This window comes from Macrobrachium nipponense, chromosome 27 (assembly GCF_015104395.2).
Source record: "Macrobrachium nipponense isolate FS-2020 chromosome 27, ASM1510439v2, whole genome shotgun sequence".
Classification (NCBI taxonomy): Eukaryota; Metazoa; Arthropoda; class Malacostraca; order Decapoda; family Palaemonidae; genus Macrobrachium; species Macrobrachium nipponense.
The window spans coordinates 235,290-260,842 of record NC_087216.1 but is presented as its reverse complement, the minus strand read 5'-3'; the positions used below and the strand labels follow the sequence as shown (position 1 = coordinate 260,842).

The window sequence follows — 25,553 nt, the reverse complement described above, 5'->3', positions numbered from 1 at the left end:
CGGCTGGTACGTCCTCGCCTGGTGTTAGCAGTTCTGCCGCTAAATCAGGATCCGTCTCGGCTGCTTCTCGTTCGCGAGAAGTACCGAGTGGACGCTCTTCCACGGGAGACCGTCCAGCCAAAGTTTTGACGCCCGAGCTCGCTCGCCGTCAAGATCGAGGCGCGGAGCAGAAGACTGGCGAGAGTCGTGCAGACGACTCTCGCCAGGCCAGTGGACGCTCTCGCAGCGACCAGCTGGCTGCTCGGGTTGACGTGACGGTCGCTGACCAGCCACGGGTTGAGGCGAGGAAGGGGTCCCCGCGGCCGTCGGTACCAGCCACGGCTGGTACCAGCGGCTCGACGCGCTGAGAGGACGCTCGCCGGTCTCACCGCGACAGCGAGCTTAGCAGGTCACCTGACCGCCGCTCCCATCGGGACCGGGCGGAGACGGTAACCAGCAACAGCTCGCCTGACGCTAGAGATCAGCGTCGACGTTCTCAGCCAAGTCTTTCGCCCCAGGCGAGCGGCAAGGCTAGGCCTGCTGCTCGATCGCCACCGCGGGTTGACGATCAGCAGCAGCCCTCCAAGCACGCTGGTCCTGCCAGCGAGCGAGGGGGGAGCGTCAGGTCTGCCTCTCCTGTACCTTCAACCTCCTCGGGCTACACCGGGAGGAGCGAGGTACCTAGGAGTGATCGCGAGAGGTGCGGCGCTCGCGATCCCGCTATGACGCCGTATGGACCAGGCACAGTTCTAGGACCGACCAGGGCATACGCGCAAGTAGCTGGAGGCGACCGTGAGGGGTCTGCCGCTGTTCCTCCTTCTGAAGGAGGAGTATCTCGGGATCTGTTCTTGCTGGAGGGACTGGACGGTCCTACTCCGCAAGACGCGGTTACTCCCGAGATACAGAGGAATTTTGCAGAAGTCATTAAGCTGATTCGTCAGCATAATGACCTTGCGGAAGGATCGCCGCTGCCGAGCCCACGTCCCGGCTCGAGTCATTTTGGGGCCCGAAGAGGGAACCCAAAATGATGGTGGGGCTGCCGCGATCGGAGCTTCCAGACTCAGTCCTGGACCAAGTCGAGAATCTCGTCTCAGGGCGAGAGGATTCGCTGAAATCCGGACGGTCTTCCAAGCTGCTTCCTCCTCCTCTACAGCGTCAGAGGCGTTTCTACGTGCCTTCGGAAGACCCGATACTGCCGAAACAGGTTAACCCGGAGTTAGCAAGGCTGACTCCAGGTGTGTCCCTGCAGCAGCTCCTGTCGGAGAACCTCTGGTTCTCGCAGCAGGAGGCACTTGCCCATGAATCTACCGCTATGGCAGCATTCCAGGCAGTCTCTTGGCTGGATTTGTGGTCCCTCACAATATCCAAAGTAGCGGCCGGCTCTGGGAGTTCTGCTCTCGAAGACGACGCTTCTTTCAGGAGACTGTGCCAGTCTGGAGGAAGAGCTATCTCTTACCTCGCCCATCAGACTGCTAACCTGTGGGCCAACTTGGTTCTTTGACGTAGGGACGCAGTCCTTACCCGAGTGACCAAGGGGGCCGGGCGTGAGGCGGCACTCGGGCTTCGCAATGGACCTATTAGGAGTTCCCCCGCTCTCTTTCCCGGAGAGATGGTGGACGCTGCGGTGGAAAGGCGGCGCACTGATGACAGTGACCGCTTAGTTCACCAGGCAGTCTCGAAGGTTACTGGGCAATCTCGAGTAACTGTGGCTAAGCCCAAGAGTTTAGCTGGCGCTTCCACGGCGGCTAAGACGGTTGCACCGTCTAAGCCCCGTGTGAAGACTCCTGTTGTTTCGACTTCTGCGAGAGGAGGCCGTAACCAGCCCTCCTCCCAGACCTCCTTTCCCCGAGGAGGTGGTGGGAAGAAGTCGAAACGAGGTGGGAAACGCTAGGGACGGCGTTCCCCCTCACCTGCTGCCGGAAGTGCGGGGGTGCCTAGCGAGCCATTGGGCAACTTGGCAGCACTACGGTGCCGAGAACTGGATAGTAGACGTCCTTCGGGAGGGATATCTGCTACCCTTCGAGTCTCGGCCCCCCCCCCATCTCCAAACCGGTCCATCTACAAACCTATGTCCGGGGATCATCAAAGGACAACGCTCTTCGACAGGAGATCAAGACCATGCTGGCGAAACGAGCTGTAGAGATCGTGGAGGACCAATCACCGGGCTTTTACAGCCGCCTCTTCTAGAGAAGGCATCGGGGGGCTGGCGTCCGGTGATAGACCTCTCTCCCCTGAACCGCTCGTTCGCACGACGCGGTTCACGATGAAGTCGGCACGCTCGGTGCTCGACTCGATCAGGGGGAACGATTTCATGCTTTCAGTGGACTTGAAGGACGCGTATTTTCAAATACCCATCCATCAGTCCTCCAGAAAGTACCTCCGCTTCATCTTCGATGGGACGGTGTACCAATTCAGGGCACTTTGTTTCGGTCTGTCAACCGCCCCACAGGTGTTCACGCGAGTGTTCACTCTGGTGTCAGCTTGGGCCCATTCGCACGGGATACGCCTTCTGAGGTATCTCGACGATTGGCTGGTCCTGGCGAGCTCCTGCTCGCAGTTTGCTGCAGGACAGGGATCGACTCCTCAAGTTTTGTCGCGATCTGGGGATCGTGATAAACTACGAGAAGTCCGATCTCGAACCCAAGCAGAAGATGAAGTACCTGGGTATGCTGATAGACACGGTAGCAAGGCAGGTCTTTCCCGCAGACTTGCGTATCAGTCCCAAGTTCAGGGCGGCAGCCGGCCGGTTCCTGTCTCGGCCAGGAACAGGCAGCACAGCAATGGCAAGTCGTGATCGGCCATCTGTCGTCACTCGAGAAGTTAGTCCCTCACGGGCGTCTTCAACCTGCGGTCTCTCCAGTGGAGGCTAAGGGAGAGTTGGTCTCGGGCGAAGGATCCTCCTTACTTTCCCGTGGCTCTCACGGGACAAGGTGAGGCAGGACCTAGCCTGGTGGCTCGACGCAAGAAACCTCTTAAGAGGAGGGCCCATCCGCACTCCCCCCCCCCGGAGATGCTGCTGTTCTCGGACGCATCGGACCGGAATGGGATGGGGCCGCCACCTGGAGGAGTTGCTGACTGCAGGTGTGTGGGACCATCACGAAAAGCACCTTCACATCAATGTCCTGGAACTCAAGGCGGCGTTCTACGCTCTCCAAGAATTTCAGGACCGCTTGGTGGGACACTCAGTGTGTTGATGTGCGACAACACCATAGTAGTGGCATATGTCAACAAGCAGGGGGGTGGGGCCTAGTGCTCTTCCGCTTCACCAGTTTGACGGTTTGCAGGTGCACGAGTGGGCCACGGCTCACTTGATAGAGCTGTCAGCACGCTACATTCCAGGCAAGAGGAATGTAGTAGCGGACAAGCTCAGCCGTCGGGATCAGGTGATAGGAACTGAATGGTCTCTACACCAAGATGTGGCGGAAAGGCTCGTTCAACCTGTGGGGGCGACCGGTCGTAGACCTGTTCGCCACCCGGCACAACAGAAAACTTCAGGTTTTCTTTTCAGCCGTGCCGGAGCTATGGGCAGCTGCAGAGGACGCTCTCCAACACCCCTGGGACAACCTCTTCGTTTACGCCTTTCCTCCCTTCTGTCTGATTCGGAAAGTGATCAGTCGAGTGCTGGTCGCACTCCCAATCTCAGAATGATCCTGGTGGCTCCCAAACGACCTCAAGCCGTTTGGTATCCGGACCTGCTGGCTCTTCTTGCGGACGCACCGAGAGAGCTACCCAATTGGCACAACCTCCTAGCCCAGCCACACGTAGAACGGTACCACCAAGCAGTCCAGTCCCTTCAACTTCACGGCTGGCTGTTATCCACCATCTCTTGCGAACGAGAGGCTTTTCTCGTACGTAGCGCAGCAACAGAGATGGCTGGACACGTCCGACAGTCCTCTGCAGCTGTGTACCAGGGGAAGTGGGCCGTCTTCTGTGGTTGGTGTCGTAGACAGGGTCTGTCTCCTCTCAGAGCCACTCTGTTTCTTCGCCGAGAGAAGCTCCTCTCAGTACCCACAGTTAAAGGATATAGAGCCGCCCTGGCTCTCGTCCTAAAACTGAGGGGACTGGACATCTCGAACTCGTTCGAGATCTCCTTGCTAATGAGGAGCTTCGAAAGGTCTTGCCCACCCAGGGAACTCAGGCCCCCTGCGTGGGATGTGACTCTCGTCCTTAGGAGTTTGACTCGAAGACCCTTCGAGCCACTCCGAGAGTCGTCAGACAGGGATCTGACCCTCAAGACCCTCTTCTTGCTGGCCCTGGCATCGGCGAAGAGAGTAGGGGAACTACATGGTCTTTCTTATGATGTTAAACACACCAGAGGCTGGGGATCTGTGACGCTCGATTTCGTCCCGAACTTCGTAGCCAAGACTCAGAAGCCGTCGATCCCTGACGACAGGTTCGAGTCTTTCACGATCCCCTCCCTTCTGGACTTCACCGATAACGATGCGGATGAGATGCTGCTTTGTCCTGTGAGGGCGCTACGGCGCTATCTGAAGAGAACTCGACACCTCAGGCCTGAGTGTCGACGCCTCTTTGTTAGCACTGGGGTTACCAAGAAAGAAGTTTCCAAGAACACGCTTTCTTTCTGGCTACGTGAGGTGATCAGGAGAGCGTACGAGGCTGATGGTAGCGACGACATCCGTACGCTCCGACCGAGAGCCCACGAAGTCAGAGGTATCGGACCCTCTTTAGCGTTCCGTAAGAACTTCTCCGTGGCGCAGGTCCTGAAGGCAGGTGTCTGGGCCAACCAGACCACCTTCACGTCCTTCTACCTTCGGGATATTGCCCACAAGTCCTTGGATACTTTTTCCTTGGGACCTGTGGTGGCTGCTCAACACATGTAAGCTTACCCAGCACCCGAGCAGGCAGAACAGCATCGATTCCTGGTATGACTGGGAGAATGAATGTGCGAATGAGAGTGTGACTGGCTTCTCTTCACCATCTTTCTCTACCTCTACCTGTGGGCAGAGGGATACGGTCGTCACCACGCTGGAAGGGAGTCAGATGCAGGTAAGCTACTCGACCGAGCTCCATCCTATCCCTTTCATTAGGGATAGGAGCGTATATCCACCACTTTCTCTACAAGGGGGAGGAAGTGGATGCCTACATGAGACAAACCCATGACTTTATATTTGCTCCTGTACAGGAACAAGTTCTTACAATGCTGGTACAAAGAGATACGCTTGCCTCTCTCTTAGTACTCGGCCCAGAGGTCTGACCATTGATCCTGCGGTGCACACCCCGATCAATCGGACAGAGGCTTGGATCCCTCCCTCGCTCTTACGACCAGGGAGGCACTCCAAGGATGGACGAACACCAGTCTGTTCATCAAAAGACTCAGATTCCTCCAACCAAGAAGTGAGTCTTCCTATTGTTAAAGGACCGAGGGTTTGTATTACGTATCGGAACAAATGACAATTTGTCGAAAATTGCATTTTTCCTAACTATACAAACCTGAGGTCCTTTACATATAGTCCCTCCTCATGCCACCCCTCACTCTGCGTATTTTGCATGGGCCAAAAGCAAAAGTGATTTGTTTACCTCGCCGCGCGACGATCGGACAAGCAGTTAACTACCGTTCTCCCCTTGCTCGAAGCTTACGACCGTTCCAGCTGCCGATAGCTACTTCCTATTGTTAAAGGACCTCAGGTTTGTATAGTTAGGAAAAATGCAATTTTCGACAAATTGTCATATTGTGCTAGAGACTTCAAATTTGTTGCAAAATAAAGGTAAATGATTGAATATTACTAGGATATAAGAGTTTTAGCTTACAATTGCGTTTTTGACCATTTCGGTCAAGTCAAAGTTGACTGAAGGTTGATATTTTGGCACTTATCGTTATTTATGTGAAAATATTTCAAAATTGATAAAATCTACAACCATGGGTTGTTTTTTGTTGTATTCTACATGAAATTGCACACATTTCCATATATAAAACTTTATGTAACGGCTAATTTAAAATGGTGCAAACATTACGACAATCGGACAAAAAAATTTATGATTTTTTCGGAAGAGTTACTGCGCGGACGCAAGGAAAAAGTTTACAGACAATTTATATTGACGTTTAATACGTCCAATTGGCGTTAAAGGGTTAATAATGTTTTACTGTGTATCTTGTTCATTTGCTAGGAAGCCAGAAAACTGGCTTCGTAGCAGAATTCTATTGATACATATAGGTATTCTTTTCTTTTGATATTGGCATATGGCATGTGGTTTTATTCACATCTTTTTTTTCAGTATGATATTCTACAGCCTAGTAATGAATCTCATGGTGGTGTTTTTCTTCTTTTCGTCATACCTTTCCTGGAATATCCTCCATATTGTTTCATGAAATGACTAATGTATAATAATAGCTAGGGTGACTGAAATTAGAATGACCTCATAATTAAGTTTATTTGGCATTTTTATTTTGTCAGGATTCCTCCTCCTAGTTGACCAAATTAAGTTTCTGTTTTTTTTCGTGATTGAAGCAGTCTTTGTGACTGAAGTTGAATCTGATAAGTCAGTTAATTTTGATTTGCAGGGATACTTCTGCTTGTGCATCATTTACACTTAATGAAGATGGTAGCAAAGAACACATGCTTTTCAGAACTCTTCAACCAAATGAAAAGGAATATGATCTCAGGAATCAGCAAGTAAGTAGTTTTTTGAGAGTTTTTGTCCTTCACTGGCTAATTAGCTATACAGTCAAATATGTAGGGAATTTGTCATTTTTTCAAGCTAGATTAATTCATATCCATATTTATTTTAATAAATGTATTTCTTTTCTGTCTGCATATGGTAAGATAGAGCCTTGTCAGTCCCAAGATAGGCTTTCTAGTGGAAGTAATAATATTGCAAAATAATTCCTTTTACCAAATAGAAATACATATACCTGTACAACATTTCTTTCATCCAGATGAAGGCATTAGTGACTAAGCTCCTATCTAAATAACTAACTGTGATACTCTAGTTTTTGTTATCACTATGTAGGTCAGTGAATATGTAATTATGAATGTATGTGTATAATTTACCTATTATTTAAGGATTTTAAGCAAATAAAACATTTGCTTTGATGAAGAGATCTTTCCATAATTTAACTTTATAAATGCTATCTTACAATTCACATTTTTTATTGGTAGATAACTGTTGCAGATACAGCTAAATGTAGAGGTTTTTCCATGATACAGGAAAATATGGATTTTTTTTATAAGCAAAATTTTGAAAACTAAAGTAAATATAACAATGATTTGGCAGTGCTCGTGAGTTGATGGCCCTATTTTGGTTGCTGCACACACATTTACTGTATACTATGTACCATGGCTTTGGTACTGTAGCTCACATATATATTTTTTGGCTCATATATTAAACATATTTTGTTTTATGTTTTTTTAAATTCATTTATTCTAATTTCAAATAAACCCTTCTGAAGTTGATGTATCAGCAAACTGAAAAATTTGAACAGATTACAAAGTATTGTAACATATAGTACAGTACAAATTGTCAGCCTTGTTGCTTCAGAGATTTACAGTAGTTGGTCAGCAGTGTCTCAGTGTGTTCAAGTGGATAGAGCTACAGCTAGTGTAGTATTTTAAGATTCTGATAGCATTTGATGTAGACCTGTTCAGTAGGTTTTTTTTAATCTGAGATAGAGAAACTAAACATCGCAATAAGAGATATTATTACAGATATGGAATAACATTTTATTGCATAGTTATGCTTGGTTAAAATACAGCATGAATATAACATCCCAAATAAAACATAAAAGCTTTAAAATCCATGCAATACATACATTAGAAATAAGAAAAACATATAATCTTCAAAGCCTGCAAATATTTTCCGCAATTTTACCACCAGCATAAAGAAGCAAAGTGTGGTTTTTTAACGAAACTCATAAAAAAAAGCATGGTGTTACATAATTTCCACTTTGATTATATATACTATAAAAGCAAGTAACCTTTTTCAATTTGACTGTTGTCAACTGATAATGTTCCCTTGAAGTCAGGGCCATTTAAGAAAAGGAAAAATACTGTACCAGGAATATTGGTGCAACTTTTTAGTTATTGCTCATTTATTAACTCTCCACTATAATCTGCCCAGTATGGAAGTAAATCTATGTTTTTTTGTCTATGGTTTGGATTTTATGATACTTTTGTTTGTTTACTATTTAAACCAAGAATAATTTATATACTTTATTCAAAGATCAAATACAGGCTGTCTGATTAATATCCATCAGTGTAACCTTCTTCGGGGTTTAGACTGATGAAAAGCATAAAATTTGGGCTCTAAGACCTTTGGTAAATTTGAGAAATATGGTACATTGCTATCATCTGCTTTGCTGTTTCTCTCCTGTCCATGGATTTAAATATCTTATGCGGTTTATTTCATATTTTATTTGTATATATTTCAGTATAGAGAGATATTATTTAATTCATATTATACATTGTAACATTGCAATATATGATTTATTTCAAATACACTGCTTCCTCATTTTTACATGGTATAATAGGTTCCAGAACTTACTGCTGAAATGCAAGTATCCCTCTAAAGATGCTTATAACTGGCTTTCAACTGACAAATACCTTGTACCTCTTAAACTAAAACTCTTATACTAACTGCCTGTTTTAACATATCACTGCTTAATTTGATTGTTCAAACAAAAATATACCTTAAATCATCACACTAAAACAATTTAATGTCATTTAAAGCTAAAATGCACCCCAAATCATCATCCCAAAACACCTAAAGTAACCTTACATTACAGTACTACCCTACTACTGTTACTCTTAAGTAGGCTATATGCACCCCTAAACTGCTTATAACTGCCTATTTTAACAGTTATCACAAAACTTGACAGTTCCAACAAAAATATACCTAGAATTATCATCCCAGAATACCCTAATATTATTTCAAAGTTATGTAGCCAAATTAAGTTCTAGCTTACATCTGTTACTCTTTTAAGTATCCCCTATCATTTAGACATGAACGTTTTCTTGTGTCTATAAGTCTGAGTATAATTGTGCTCATACTGTATATAATACATTGGGCATACACTATATATACATATATTTTCCTGTGTTATAAGATTATTTTTTAGGTCAACAGTACATGTACACACCTCCAAACAGAATGCTAGGCTTGTTATTTCATGTTAGTATTTTTGTGATTGTGTACAAATAAGTACATTTATGATAAATTTTTTTTTATTACATTTAGTTATTGGTTTACATGAATAGTTAACCACCCCCCTCTTAAATGATTATTACGTAATTGCCTGTCTTGAAAGTTCAAATAATATATCGTTCTACATCAGATATATCTTAAACTATTATCCTATTATCGTATTTTAGGATAGCGCTACTGTATAGAGCATATCTAAAATACATGGGTAGTTTAGATGAATGGTAGACGTACACACCTCCAAACAGAATGCTAGGCTTGTTATGTCATGTTAGTATTTTCTTAATCATACAATACATTTATGATAAAAAAAATATTTACTACATTAAGTAATAGATTTACACGAATAGTTAACCTCACCCTCTAAAGTGCTTATTACATAATTGCCTGTCTTGAAGGTTCAAATACTACCAAATGTATGCTTCATTCTACATCAAATATATCATTCTACATCAGATATATATCAAACTATTAACCTATAACTGTATTAATCTTTGAAATTATTGTTAATATAATTTCGAAGTCATCCTAAACATTTTACCCTTAAAAATATATAGTACATATGAGAGAGAGAGAGAGAGAGAGAGAGATTTTTTAGTATCATTCGTTGGTAACATTTTCTACCCTTCATTATCAGATTTTGACATATTTGACAGGTTTACCCTCCCCCCTTGCTTCAAAGCTTTCAGGAAAAGATTGGGAATGATATTTGTATGTTTAAAATTGTAAATAATTTGCTATAGAAATGCATAAATGTAATTACGAAATGCATAAATGTAATTACAGTATATTATTATTACATATTAATATTATTATTATATGAAAATTAGTACTACTTATTATTAAGTAAATTATTTATTTGTCATACAAATGTGGTTAGACCTCCTCATCTCACATAAATTTTATTAAAAAATACTTGTGCCGTCATATTCTCTCCTCTCTCTCTCTCTCTCTCTCTCCTCTCTCTCTCTCTCTCTCTATTCTCTCTCTCCAGCCTATACACATATTTTAATGAAAAAATACTGTAATTAGTGAATACACAGTAGTACATGTTGTTTTAAGAAAAAAAAAGTAAATTAGCAATAATTTTAGAGAAACAACCCAAAGAAAAATTGTAAATTAGTGAAATTTCCCCTGCAGACAAGTGAATGATGTGTTGCACAAAAATCCACAACAAAATGAAATGCTAAAATGTGAAATGCATAGACGTGGAGGCCACTATATCTTTTTATATTTTTGCTATTTTTTGATGTGTTAAATGATAAATTAGGCTATTATGTTTTATAAAGTATTTTATTACAAATAACTCTCCAACTGTATTTGAATTACATAGTTTTATTTTTCTCTTGCTTTCATTTGGTTTTAATTAATACATATTTTTTAAGAACAATAGTAGTAGGCTTCATATGCATTATTTTCAAAACTATAGCAATGTGTACGTGTATTTGGAAATTACTCTTTTGAAAAACATTTGTTTTAGATTTTTGCAGTTTTGTTATTACTTTCAGATCAAGATCAGAGTGCAAGAAAGTATAAGAGCACTAGATGTTCTTGAAAAATTAGAGCAAGGAAAAGTTACAAATGAACTTCCCTCTAAGTTTGATCTTCAGCAACTGTGTGGCCGCCTTGACTTGACAATGCCCATAATGTCAGGTCATTCATTTGGTGGAGGAACTACAATATGCACACTGTCAAAAGACAAAAGATTCAAGTAGGTGCTCTAGTGTCTTTAATAATTTAGCAGCCAAAGTTGACTGTTTTATTCCTAATTAATATGATATGATTGACAGGTTTTTACGTGACTAATGCTTTAACCAAATGTCAGGCAGAGTAACTAGATTCAGAATCCCAGTTCAAAAGTAGTTGTTAGCCACTGGATAATCAGTAATGCCAGTCCTTCAACTAGCAGAAGTTTTTAAGTTTGTAAAATTGTTTCTTACTCATTCATTTTGTCAGAAATCTGTGCTTATACCCTTGATAATTTGAGGTAAAAATTCAATGTTATCCACACCTCATATTGGTCACTTATGATATATACCTATGTTTCACAACACACCAATAACTTAGACTATAGCCCAAACTGGTCCACTTCCAGATTGTGGAAGCATGTTGGCAATTACTGGCTTGAGAGGAGCTCAGCATGAGCATAACCTCTTTATATAAGACAATGCAGTCATATTGTCTAGGACAAACAAAATGAGAGTCCCTTTTGGAGGTTTCAGTTTTCTGAAATTGAAAGATACCCAAAAGCCCCAGAAAGCAGTTATGAAACTCCCTCCAAGTAGGTGACCATCTTCCCCCTAACTGACAGTCCTCTTAATGTCCTCTCCAGTCTTTCAAGAAGGCATCCATATGTATTGTCACTTTTACGAAGAATGGAATCAGGTTGGCCAGTTTGCCAGAGACCCCTTCAGAGTCCATGGACAGTGTGTCTTCCCAATCTCAGATGAAGGCCTTTTTTTGGCATTTGAGAGCCAGACTCTCTTACTTCCTACAGTCCCAATCTCAGGATTAGATCTACCATGGACCCAAATGGTAACATTGTCATCTGGAAAAGCTGGGCTGTGCAAGGAATCTTGTAAGTCCTTCCTTATTCTGGTTTGAGTGCTTTGGGAAGAGAGCTGGCCACAAAGAATAGCCCAACAAAGTCTCAGCCTCAGGAGAGGCCTGCTGGGTGTAAGGTGGGAGTTGTTCCCAAGAAACTTTTTAACTGGAGTTTATCGACTACCACGCTTAGGTTCTGCAGCACTCTTCTCTGGTGGCTACCCAGATTAACCAATCATCTGGGTAGGCCACCTGTTAAAATCCCTCATTCCTGAGTTTCTATAAAATAGATACAGCATGTATAAAAATTTATGCAAACAATGTTTGTTCAAATTTGATGGGTCAAGAATCACCCTTCGTTCAGAGGAATACTTCTTGGGAAGACTGAAGAGTGGTGGCAAATAAAGGCATCTTTCTCTATGACCCCCTTGTAAAAGGGGTCTGGTTTTTGGAAAAAACTACTTTAGAGGAGGGTGAGGATGAGATCAACTCTACTTTAGCCCATTGTGAATTATACTGTCTTCCAAGGGGAGGACTACGACTGCATGTTATGCTGTGGAGGACAATCCAACCATGCAAGTCCTATGGAGTTCCACCTCTTCCCTTCCTTGTTGTACACAGTCCTGAAGTTTATTTTTCTTTCCCTGGTAGGAATGTCTTTTTGCTTTGAAAGGGGTGCTGATGCTATTTGTGACCTATCTTCTGTTGTCGGGGGAGTCCTTTAGTAGTGAGTGGAGGCTTATGTAGCTCTGATTAACACCAAGCATTCTGAGGCAAAGGAAGAGGAAACTCTCAAGGGTAGTTTCCCAGATTCCCATTTTTTAAGAATAGTATATATACAATTCTGTTGTTGGACTCATTCAAAGATTTGTTTGACAATAGACTCGACTCTTCAAAAAGGGTCCTAACAGATCAGGGAAGAAAGCAGTAGGAATGTTACATTGGGGAGCAATGCAGGCCTTAATGCAACATTCCAGAAATTTTAAGTCTAAATTATCATGCCCTTTAGACTAATCTGCTATGAACTGATTTGTTTAACTAACCCAAGCTACTGTTTTATATGGCTTAGGTTAACGCTTCTAGTATAATCTGTGTTAAGCTAAGTATAGAGGATTTCTTAAGGGGTTCTCACTTAACCTATTCTAACACACTGCTCATCTTAGGCTTATTTAAAACCTAGGATATAAAGTATAGAGAAAATAACCCTCTTATGATCTGGTTTTCTGCTTTAAGTAGCCGAGTCTACCGTTTTGTCTGATACTCGGCCACGCTGTTTCTAAGCTAGCAGCAACATATTCCCTTAAAAAGTGATTCCTACTCAATCTGGTTAGGATACTGCCTGTTCTAGGTTTTTATAACTTTTAGGGATATAGGCTACATAAGACCTTACTAGTATGTAGCCTTACAGATAGGCTACCAAGTTGTAAAAATTAGGTTATTTTTTATTGAGCCTAGAATATTCTTTATTATATCATATATGATAATCCTAGGCTTACTTGTTCTTCTTAGCCTAATCCAGATTATTATAGACCATATTTAAATGTATAGGTTATATGAAAACAAACATACTAATATTTACCCTTATAGTTAAACTACTATTTTTATCTAACCCAGATTGTCATAAAACAGTAACCCAATGATGTTATAACTAGGCTATCACTTACTCCAATCTAGGATACTGCCTAATGTAAATTATTTAATTCACACTTAAAGGTATGGGTTACGGAACAACACAATTACCTTAGTATGTAGCCTTTAAGCTAGGTTATCATCTCATCCGGCACAGGTTACTATTTTAATCTAGCCCTAGGTAATTTTGTCTAGGCTAATAATTTAGTCCAATAATGGGATGTTTAGTTGAAGTTTATCACTTAATATAAGACATTGTCTAGTCCTGGATTATTTGGATCATGTTTAAGTATATATAGGGAACCTTGGTGTAAGAATAGGCTGTTGCCTAGGGCCATAAAACAATGTGTTAAAATGTTGTTACTTACCTTAGTGTAAATTACCACCTAATCCAGGTTGTTTAAATCACCTTTTGCATATGTAATCCTAGTTTATAAGCTACAAACAAAATCCACTATATAATTTGAATTATTCTCACTGAATCTGTTAGGCTATTATCTCATGTAGGCTACCACCTAGGCTATTGTAGACATCGTTATCTGAAAGGATTATCTAAATTAGTATTAAATTGTATTAAATTAGTATTAAATTGTGGAGCATTTCAAATTTGCAAATTGCAAGCAAGTAATCATTAGAAAGTACCAACCATATGTGGTCACAAAACAAGGGCTGGTATTCGGCTGTCATATAAAAAATTAACACTTCTTTCACAGTTTAAACTAACAATTTTTAACTGGAACTTAAAAATAAGCGTTAACTTCAAGTTTAGATGTTTCCATGATCCTTTATAATAAAATTTAGAACTGAAGTGATCTTTAGTAAACACTGGCTTGAAGTATTCGCTTTACACTTACAAGAGAGGTAAAGGTTCATGGTCTTTTAACCAGCCCGGTTGTAACCAAGTGCAATGCAGCAATAGTCCCTTCTTACAGATTTTGACATGGGATAAACTGGGTTCAGCCTTGCTGAAGATGAGAGAAAATGCCTTCTTGTCTTTGAGTCCATTATACTCTATTACATGTCATAGTGTTTATCATTATGACACAATACGTACCCAGCTACAAGATAAGGCTAAGAGATATTTCTTTGATTGATATTAGTCTAGTCACCATGGAGATTGCTGGCACACCAGGGAGGGGTAACTCCTTGAGGACAAAACAAATGACTATACTATCAAACATATAAGCCATAATTGAAGGAAGTACACCTTGACTTTAAACTAGACTATAGTTTTCAATTTATATTTAAGTGTACACAACCATCATTAGTGCATGCATTGCATGTGGTTTTTATTTTATTAGTGCTGCATTGCATGTGGTTTTATTTTTATAAGTTCTTTTGCAGAAATTATAGGAGGTGCAGAGTGAAAAAAGTACAATTGGAAATAATGTACAGTGGTCCCCCCGTATTTACGGGGGATGCGTACCTGACACTCCCCCCCCCCCCTCCCCCCCGTGAATAGTTAGAACCTGTGAATACTTGGAACCCTATAAAATGCTGAAAACAGTATATTTTGTTAGTTAGAAGTCAAGAAAAATCCACTAGAAATTTTTATACTTGGTTTTTTAATAGTTTTATCACAAAAAGTGCATTTTATGATGAAATTGATAAAAAAAGCCTAGGAATTTGTGGATATTTCTCATAGAAAAATACCATGAATATGGGAATTTTCTGCGAATAATGCGGAAAAACGTTCACGAGAGAAATTCGTGAATGTGTGAGTCCGCGAATCCGGAGAACACGAATACGGGGAGTCCACTGTATATGATTTCATATGCATTGAAAAAGACAAAAATAAACCTATAAAGAGATTTCTTTGCTTTCAGAGTAGGTGTTGCACTTGATCCTTGGATGTTCCCTTTGAAGGATGAGGTTGATGAAATTTGTAGTGCATTAGCACAGCCTCTATTGTGCATATCCACAGAAGCTTTTCAGAATGAAGTTAATTTGAAAGCTATGAGTAAGCTTAATGATGAAACCACAACTTTCGTTACAATAAAGTAAGTTTTGCTACTTTTATACTTACTTTGTTATTTTGAGTTATGGTGTCAAGAACTTTATGCATTATGATGCATAGAAAAGTGTAGGGGTATACTATGGCTTTGTTATCATTAAGATAATGAGTCAACATAGAAATGCAAATTGTGTTATATCCTTTTTATGTAATTGCCAAAAATGTTTCATTGATGTACACTAATATAATTTAACTATAGTGCTGATGCAGCTGAATTAAAGCTGCCCATTAGGAGGTGCCACTTGTTTCCAAACAGATGTCCTCAAACCTTTTGTTTTTAAGATACTACTGCAGTAGGATACTGTATATATCATGAATAATAATTGACAGACTATTGCACTATAGTGTGGCTCAGTACTATATGATTACAATATAGTATTACAGAGAAAAATATTTGTAGATTTAAAGATAAAAACGTTAATATCAGTCTTGCAGAGTGCTGACCATTGCTTTGAATTTTTGCTTACCCAGACTCATTGCAAATGAAATTTAGCGTGGCTTACTGCAAGAATAAACTCAATTAGTTTGTACATTTATTCCACAAAATGATCCAAGAACTATGGTTTAAAAATTCTTACCTCACATAAGATAACAAGTGATCCTTTTTTTTTTTTCCTTATAGAGGTACTGTCCACCAGAACCAATGTGATACTCCATTTCTTGTTGGGCCAATAGGGAGAGTCTTTGCAGGAGCATCATCTCCCTTAGACCCTGGAACAGCAATGGATATCAATAACAGACTAATGATCAATTTTATATGCAAACATTTAGGTAAGTGCTTTATTTGTTGGCAAAGTGATATACATAACTTCATTTCTTTGCTATATTTATAGTCATAACAATGCAAGTTAGTCTTGGTTATAAGGTGCTGGTTTTGTTGAAAGGTATTTTCTAGATATGTGCCTGATTTTCTTTAAGCGCAAGAAACCTATCTTGATTTTGTCAGCTCTTCTAGGTTTTAATTCAAGTTTATATGTATGTATGTAGTATAGGACTCTGATAATATATGCATGGACAAATTATTTCTAATTCTGTTTAAGCTACATTGTATATTTTTAAAGGGATATGTTCTCACTTATATTCAGTTTCAATTTGCTAAAGCATTTTTAATTACTAATTGTGTTTTCTGTGACAAACTATATGCATATTGCTTCTACATGGAGTGTCCTTGCTGCAAATATTGTGCTTTTACATATTGATGAGTGTTGAAAATGCTGATACCTATTAAACTTTATGTGTATATTATAAAAAGAAAAAATTGTTTGTTGAACAAATCTTTGGCATTATGTTGAAGTAGTTAACCATGAACTTTAGAAAGTAACCTGTATTATGATGTAATAAAAAGTTATACAGGTATTAATATTGTTATTAGTACTATTATATCTTGGAAGAAGTCCCTCTTTCAAACATACTATTCTGTTAAAAAGAATGGCTGTGTTCAGCAAATTAATTTTATATGATAATTTTTATATTGTTATTAATTACTTTTCTGGCTAAGCAATATTAATTAATAACTGGCCAATATTTATATTGGTATTTAATAGAAAGGATGCATAGATGTTTATTTTTATTTAAAAAACCTGGGATTCTGGTGGCTGGTATATCAAAGTGCGTGTTTGTGCAGGATTCGTCGACTGGTATACTGGTATACCATATACAGGTATACAGGAAGACTGGATGACTGGTCTTAATCAAGCGGGATTCGTCTCTGGGTATGCTGTTGTAATTGGTCATGGCCAGGCAGGATTTGTCACTGGGTATTCTGCCTGGCATTTTTTAGTTTTGCTGGTATTATGCATTTTTTTTGTCAACATGTTTCGGCCTCACAGGTCATCATCAGGACGAGTTAGCAAAGGAACTGGAGAAGCAGTGTCTTGGTGGCGGTATTTATAGCAGCACAGCTCAGCTGTTGATTTCTCATTGGCTGAGTTGGATAGTTGCTGTTTTTCTCAAGTGCAATCACTCAGGTATTTCTGGGGGTGGGCCTGGGATTCCTGGCTGGCATTCTGCAGACACTCCTCATTGGCTGGCACGTTCGTGTGATATTCAAGTTTGGCTTCTTCCTCACAATGTGCAGCGCTTCCAGGAGGCGTAGGCAGCGATGGTTGGTTGTCAAAATATTAATCAGACAACTTCTTGAACATGGACTCTGATATACCAGGCACCAGAATCCCTGGTTTTTTAAAATAGAAATAAAACATTCTCACATCCTTTCTATTAGATACAGGCAGTCCCCATTTATCATTGGACTTGGTTATCGGCAATCCGGTTTCATGGTGCTTGGCTAGTTCCACCATTTTCGGCGCCGAAATGCGCATTTCCAGTCATTGGTGCTGATAATAGAGTATTGGGGTCAATACTTTCCTAACAGAGGCGTCATTAACCTTTCATCACAAAAATCCAATTATCAATGCTGAGAAGTGCCAAAAGTTGCCAGTTTTCGTTTATCGGCAGTTTTCACTTATCATCAAGCATCAGAGCAGAACCCCTGCTGAGAACTGGGGACTGTCTGTACCAATATGAATATTGATCAGTTATGAAATAATATTGCGGAGCCAGAAGTGATTGATAAGAAGAATAGAAAAATTATCATATAATATATTATTATTATTATTATTATTTATTTATTTATTTATTTTTTTTTGTTTGCTCTCACAGTCCTCCAATTCGACTGGGTGGTATTTATAGTGTGGGGTTCCGGGTTGCATCCTGCCTCCTTAGGAGTCCATCACTTTTCTTACTATGTGTGCCGTTTCTAGGATCACACTCTTCTGCATGAGTCCCGGAGCTACTTCAGCCTCTAGTTTTTCTAGATTCCTTTTCAAGGATCTTGGGATCGTGCCTAGTGCTCCTATGATTATGGGTACGATTTCCACTGGCATATCCCATATCCTTCTTATTTCTATTTTCAGATCTTGTTACTTATCCATTTTTTCCCTCTCTTTCTCTTCAACTCTGGTGTCCCATGGTATTGCGACATCAATGAGTGATACTTTCTTCTTGACTTTGTCAATCAACGTCACGTCTGGTCTGTTTGCACGTATCACCCTATCCGTCCTGATACCATAGTCCCAGAGGATCTTTGCATGATCGTTTTCTATCACTCCCTCAGGTTGGTGCTCGTACCACTTATTACTGCAAGGTAGCTGATGTTTCTTGCACAGGCTCCAGTGGAGGGCTTTTGCCACTGAATCATGCCTCTTTTTGTACTGTTTCTGTGCAAGTGCTGGGCATTCGCTTGCTATGTGGTTTATGGTTTCATTTTTCGTATTGCACTTCCTACATAGGGGAGAGATGTTATTTCCATCTATCGTTCTTTGAGCATATCTGGTTCTTAGGGCCTGATCTTGTGCCGCTGTTATCATTCCTTCAGTTTCCTTCTTTAGCTCTCCCCTCTGTAGCCATTGCCATGTGTCATCGCTGGCTAGTTCTTTAGTCTGTCTCATGTATTGTCCGTGCATTGGTTTGTTGTGCCAGTCCTCTGTTCTGTCTGTCATTCTCCTGTCTGTATATTTGTGGGTCTTCGTCTACTTTTATTAGTCCTTCTTCCCATGCACTCTTTAGCCACTCGTCTTCACTGGTTTTCAGATATTGGCCAGTGCTCTGTTCTCGGTGTTGACGCAGTCCTCTATACTTAGTAGTCCCTCTCCCTCCTTTCTTTCGTGTTATGTACAGTCTGTCCGTATTTGCTCTTGGGTGTACGTAGTGCTTTGTGTATTGTCATATGTTTCCTGGTTTTCTGATCTATGCTGCGGAGTTCTGCCTTCGTCCATTCGACTATTCCTGCGGTGTATCTGATTACTGGCACTGCCCATATGTTTATGGCTTTTATCATATTTCCGGCGTTGAGTTTTAACTTGAGTATCGCCTTGAGTCTCTGCATATATTCTTTCCTGATCGTGTCCTTCATCTCTTGGTGTTTGTTCCGACACGGCATACAAACCTTGGTCCTTTTACAATAGGGAAGGTACTAGCGGCAGCTGGATAGGTCGTAAGCTTTCGAACAAGGGGTTCGGTAGTTAACTGCTTGTCCGACAGGCGCGCGCGCGCGACTGGGAGGTAAACAAATCACTTTTGCTTTCGGCCTGCTGGCGTGTGGCCCTAGAGCTCGCCCCTGGACCTGCCGCCGGTACCAGGATGTTGCTGGCTGCTGCTCCACTTCCTGTGTTTCCGGTGCTGCCTGCCGTACCTGCCGATTCTGGGCTGACTGTCCATGCAGTTGCTGCGCTGGCTGTCCCTGCCGTTGCTGCGCTGGCTGTCCCTGCCGTTGCTGCGCTGGCTGTCCCTACCGATGCTGTGCTGGCTGTGCCTGCTGTTCCTGAGATGCCCATACCTGCTGACGTCGTCCCTGTTCGTGGTGGTACTACCCCAGACTATGGTCTGTCTGTACAGGTGCGTCCGGGCCCTGTGGCTTCGGCTACAGCAGCCCCGGCTCCGCCCTGGATGGCAGATCTTACGTCTGTCCTGAGGAAGCTGACGAAGAAGAGGAGGAAGGTGTCGTCGTCGTCGTCTTCATCTTCTTCATCGTCGTCGGCTGCCGCCTCTTCCCCTTCGACTTCTAAGGCTTCACAGCCGAGGAAGAAGAAGGTTGCCTCCTCCCTCCTAAGAAGTCTCCCTCGGGAGCTTCTCGGGACCCGTCTCACCTCGGTGGGACGGGAGGGTTCCTTCCGCTGGTCCTCCTGCTCCTTCGTCAGTGGTTCTGCCACTGCATCAGGGTCCGTCTCGGCCTCTCGTTCGCGGGAGGTACCGAGTGTACGGTCGCCTACCAGCGACGTGCAGCCAGGAACCAGACCTCGGAGCTCGCTCAGCGTCAGGTTCACGGCACGGGGCGGAAGACTGGTGACAGCCGCTCACGCGACTCTCACCAGACCAGCTCTCGCTCTCGCGGCGACCAGCTAGCTACCCGGGGACGTGACGGTCCACGAACCGGCCACGGGCTGAGGCTGGGAAGAGGTCCTACCCGTTCGCTGGTGCCAGCCACGGCTGGAACCAGCGACGTGACGTGCCGTGAGGACAAGCACCGGTCTCACTGTGACAGTGGAGCCTGCAGGTCGCCTGACCGTCGCTCTCACAGAGAGCGATCGGGTACGGCAACCAGCACCAGCTCTTCTGACACTCGAGATCGGGGCCGCTGTGCTCAGTCCAGCCGTTCTCCACAGTGAGACGGTTCGACCAGGCCTGCAGCTCGATCGCCAACCCGCGGGTTGACGATCGCCTGCAGCCCTCCAAGCCTGCTGGTTCTGCCAGCGAGCGAGGAGGGAGCGTCAGGTCTGCCTCTCCCGTACCTTCAACCTCCTCGGGTTACACCGGGAGGAGCGAGGTATTGAGGAGTGATCGTGAGGGGTGCGCCCCTCATGATCCCACCACGACGCCCTACGTGCCAGGCACGGTTCTTGGACCGGCCAGGACGTATGCGCAAGTGGATGGAGAAGACCGAGAGGGCTGTCGCTGTTCCCCTTCTTAGGAGGAAGGTTCTCGGAATATGCTCTTGTTCGAAGGGCTTAACGGTCCCACTCTGCAAGATGCTGTGACTTCCGAGATCCAGAGGAACTTTGCCGAGGTTATGGCGCTGATTCGTCAGCACAACGACCTCGGGGAAGGATCGCCGCTCCCACCAGCAGAGCCACGTCTCGGCTCGAGTCGTTTTGGGGCCCGAGAGGGAACCCAAATCGACGGTGGGTCTGCCGCGATCGGAGCTTGCCGACTGTGTTGAACCAGGTAGTCTCTCGTCTCCGGACAAGAAGGCTCTCTCAGTTCTGGCCGGTCGAACAAGCTACTTCACCTCCTCTACTGCGACAGAGTCGTTTCTACGTGTCTTCGGACACCGTATTTGAATACCCCTTCGGTCCTCCTGAGGTTTCGACCTCGACGAGGACTGGAATGAGTCGGAGGACGGTATCGGCTCTCTCCTGTCAGGTGTCAATCAGCCCCACCCAGACGACGTTTACAGTGGCGGCAGACCCTTACCTACAGTATGAGTTCGTAACCCTCCTCGGGAAAACGTTTTCTCCTGACGATACGTTTTCCCAGGCTCTGAGAGGCCATCGCCGTAAGGCGATGGCTGCTCCTTTCTTCTCCAACTGCTAGTTCCGCTGGGAAGGCGAGCCAGTATCCAATTCCTCCCCCATTCCCTCTCTCCTTACGGCTACGAGGGAAAGGGGAGGGATCCTACAGAGATTTCTCTGTAAGATCCCACATTAGGGGCTGCGCTACCGGGGGGACCTTCGGGTCCTACCTGACGTAAGCCCCGGTCGTTGAGGAGGGATCCTGCCCCTTTCTCGATTTCTACGGGAATCGAGAGGACCACCAGCCGATATCGTTTGACGAATTCGGTGGGGGGTTTCGCAGAGTGCTTAGAATTCTACAGAATTTCTAGCGCACTCAGAGTGTTCGAGTTTTTTACGATCTCCAAACACTTAGGCGAGACCACGGTCCAAAGTGAGCGAGAATCCCCGATAATTGTTACACGATAATCGGGAACCTCGCTTATGCTCGAATTCCTGTAATTTCTAGCATTTGGAAGAAGACTGCTGCTGAAAGAAGAGTATCTCACAGTAGGCAATTAACCTGGAATAGAGAAGAACGGACGGGAACTTCCAGTTTGGCTTGAACTATCGTCTTCGGTATTCTGTTCACCATTGAAGCATTCCTTTGGGAAAGACTTCTCCTTCACTCTCTTGAATAGAGAACGAAGGCGGTCGATCTCCAATCCTTATTCTCATTCCTCGAGAGGAAAAAGAATTTAGGATGGAGGTCGTGGTACAGAACCTACAAATATACTACGTATATTACCCTCGCGACATGATTCTTTTAACAGTTGAATTGTCCGGGGGGTAGGCGCATACCGTAGTTAACTCTACGGTTTGTGACCGAGACGAATTGTATCTTAATTGAACTGCAACTCGGGGTTGCCTGCAACCTCCCAGCAGTTATCAGTTTCGATTTTAGATACTTGGTATTGTCATGACAACACCAAATCAGCTTTTGTATTTACCGAAATCCGTTTCGGTTAAATATAATTGCTCGAGCGTATTCTTTATGCTCGATGGTTCTAGCCGAACGCATTCCTTCGTGGAATAATGGATTACCTGGCAACTCAGGATGACGTGTCACCGAGAGCTACTGCGTATTGAACTGCCTGATAGCGGCTCAGTATCAGCTAGGTCTCGGAGATGCACGGTCGGTTAAGTCTCTCTCTCCCCTGGTTTGATTGACTACCGAACCGTATCTCTGCCCAACAATCATGGACTTAGGTCTCTGATTAACGGGGATTCTCGCAATAATGAAGGACCATCTACTGCTGTGACGCTCGATTTCATCGCCTTCGACATTGCGAGAATTTTCAACAGAGATATCTCTTGGACTCTTTCATCTTTCTGTTTACCGCACGGTAACAGAAGTCTGTACTAGTCACCCGCTGCATCGCACCGCGATAATGCGAATGATTTTTGCAGACATCTGAGTTTGTCTTCAAAATATCTCGTATTCGTAGGTGTGCAATTATTCATTGCTCGCCCCGAATTAACAGATATGTCAGAAGACATCGCCTACTCTCCGACCTGACAGCTCTACTTCCAAATGTTCAGCCCATGAGAAGCAGTTCTTCAGGCAGTATTTCCCTGTCTTCATTACTGAAAAGCGCTCCGCTTTTATTGCAACTACGATCCTCACCGGACAGCAATGAATAGCGGTTAGCGTTCTCAGTCTTTGTAGCACAGGTTCAGAATCTTGAGAATCCTTTCTCTCGGTTCAGCTGTGAAGACGTAGGTTGCATTTTCTGTACACCTTCGTCTTCAACGACACATAGTGTTGTTTCTCCTTAGCCGAGAATCAACTATACTATGAGATATCTTGCCATCAGGGACCTCGGTCTCTAGAAGGCAATTGACTTTCGCCTGTTGGGCACATGCCTTAAGAGAGTCATCACCTTGCCTTCTGGCATCGGTGACGAACAAATTATTTGTTTAGTCTCTTGGCATAACCCTTTTAAGGCGGAAGGTCACGTGACTTGCTCGGGTGCTTGGACAACTTGCCTCCTACCGAACGCAGTCAGTCGGCAGCTGTCAGAGCGCCCAAGTCTGTTACGAACTTCGCTGTGGACTTAGTTCGGTTGTTCCATAACAGTCTTTTCTTCGTCCTAACGGCTTGTCACAGTACCCATACCATCGACACCCACCATTGAGTGTCGGTGTCCTATCCACTACCGAGAAGAACAACTTCGCTGCAGACGGATAGACCAGTATGGGTACAGGACATCACCGAAGTCGAGAAGAGGGATAGGTCATACGACCATTCCCTTCTTTTCCTCTGAGGTAATTGCATGACTTTTCCTGCGAAGTCAAGCATCCAGGGGATGGGGATTCGTGACGCTCGATTTCGTACCGAATTCGTAGCGAAGACTCTGAACCCTTCGGTTCCTGACGATCGGTTAGAGTCCTTCACAATCCCCTCCCTAATGGACTTCAACGCCTTCGATGCGAAGGAGATGCTGCTTTGTCCTGTGAAAGCGCGACCGCGCTTTCTGAAGAAACTCGACATCCCAGGCTGAGTGTTGAAGACTCTTCGTCAGCACCAAGATGACCTAGAAGTACACTCCCTCGAGTTACACAAGAACTTCTCCGTGGCGCAGGTACTGAAGGCAGGGGTCTGGTACAACCAGACCACTGGCACCTCCTTCTACCTTTTGGATATTGCCCACAGGTCCTTGGATCGTTTTCCTTGGGACCCGTGGTGGCTGCTCAACACGTTGTGTAGCTAACCCAGACCCTAGCAGGCTGAACAGCATCGAGTCCTGGTGTGACTGTAAGAATAGATAAGTGAATGAGAGAGTGACTGGCTTCTCTTCCTATCTTTTTCTCCCCCTCTACCTGTGGGTAGAGGGATACGGTCATCACCTTGCTGGATAAGGACGAGATGCCGGTGAGCTACTCGACAGAGCCCCATCCTTTCACTAGGGATGGGAGCGAATATCCACCACTTCCTCCTACAAGGGGGGGGAAGTGGATGCCAACAAGAGACAAACCATAACTTTATGTTGCCTCTTGCAAATAGGAACTTGTTCTTGTTTGCTGGTACGAAGAGATACGCTTGCCTCTCTCTTAGTACTTGGTCCAGAGGTCTGACCATTGATCCTGCGGTGCACACCCCGATCAATCGGACAGAGGCTTGGATCCCTCCCTCGCTCTTACGACCAGGGAGGCATTCCAAGGTTGGGCGAACACCAGTCTGTTCACAAAAGACTCAGATTCCTCCCACCAAGAAGTGAGTCTTCCTATTGTAAAAGGACCGAAGGTTTGTATGCCGTGTCGGAACAAATGACAATTTGTCCAAAATTGCATTTTTCCTAACTATACAAACCTGAGGTCCTTTACACATAGTCCCACCTCATGCCACCCCTCACTCTGCAGTTTTTGCTTGGGCCAAAAGCAAAAGTGATTTGTTTACCTCCCAGTCGCGCGCGCGCGCCTGTCGGACAAGCAGTTAACTACCGAACCCCTTGTTCGAAAGCTTACGACCTATCCAGCTGCCGCTAGTACCTTCCTATTGTAAAAGGACCTCAGGTTTGTATAGTTAGGAAAAATGCAATTTTGGACAAATTGTCATTTTATATCCCCTCCTTCCATTATTCCCAGGTATTTGTATCCTGTCTCATCTATGTGTTTGATGTTGCTCCCATCTGGTAGCTTTATCCCTTCAGTTCTCGTTACTTTGCCTTTTTGCATGTTGACTAAGGCGCATTTTTCTATTCCAAACTCCATCCTGATGTCCCCAGATACAATCCTTACAGTCTGGATTAGGGTATCTATTTCTTTGATGCTCTTACCATACAGCTTGATGTCGTCCATGAACATCAGATGGTGATTCTGTTGCCTCTTTTCTTGAGTTGGTACCCAGCATCCATCTTCTGTAGTACTTTTGTCATGGGAATCATGGCTACTACGAAGAGTAGTGGGGACAGTGAGTCTCCCTGGAAGATCCCTCTCCTGATATTAACCTCTGCTAGTCTTATTCCAGAGCTTGTAAGTATTGTATTCCAGTTGCGCATTGTATTTTTGAGGAAGCTGATGGTGTTTTCCTCTGCCCCATATATTTTCAGGCATTCTATTAGCCATGTGTGTGGTATCATGTCGAAGGCTTTCTTATAGTCTATCCATGCCATGCTTAGGTTGGTTTTCTTTCTCCTACTGTTCTTCATTACCATTTTGTCTATCAGGAGCTGGTCTTTTGTGCC

The 25,553-nt window shown here is 43.7% G+C and overlaps 1 protein-coding gene across 1 annotated transcript in view; it reads left to right on the top strand.

Moving 5' to 3' along the window:
- Nucleotides 1-25,553, top strand: part of LOC135200750 (platelet-activating factor acetylhydrolase-like) — a 52,766-nt gene that overhangs the window by 14,621 nt on the left and 12,592 nt on the right. Inside the window, exons 4-7 of the mRNA XM_064229354.1 lie at nucleotides 6,500-6,611; nucleotides 10,644-10,846; nucleotides 15,135-15,308; nucleotides 15,945-16,093. Coding sequence (XP_064085424.1) covers nucleotides 6,500-6,611; nucleotides 10,644-10,846; nucleotides 15,135-15,308; nucleotides 15,945-16,093 — 638 coding nt within the window. The remainder of the gene's footprint in view (nucleotides 1-6,499; nucleotides 6,612-10,643; nucleotides 10,847-15,134; nucleotides 15,309-15,944; nucleotides 16,094-25,553) is intronic.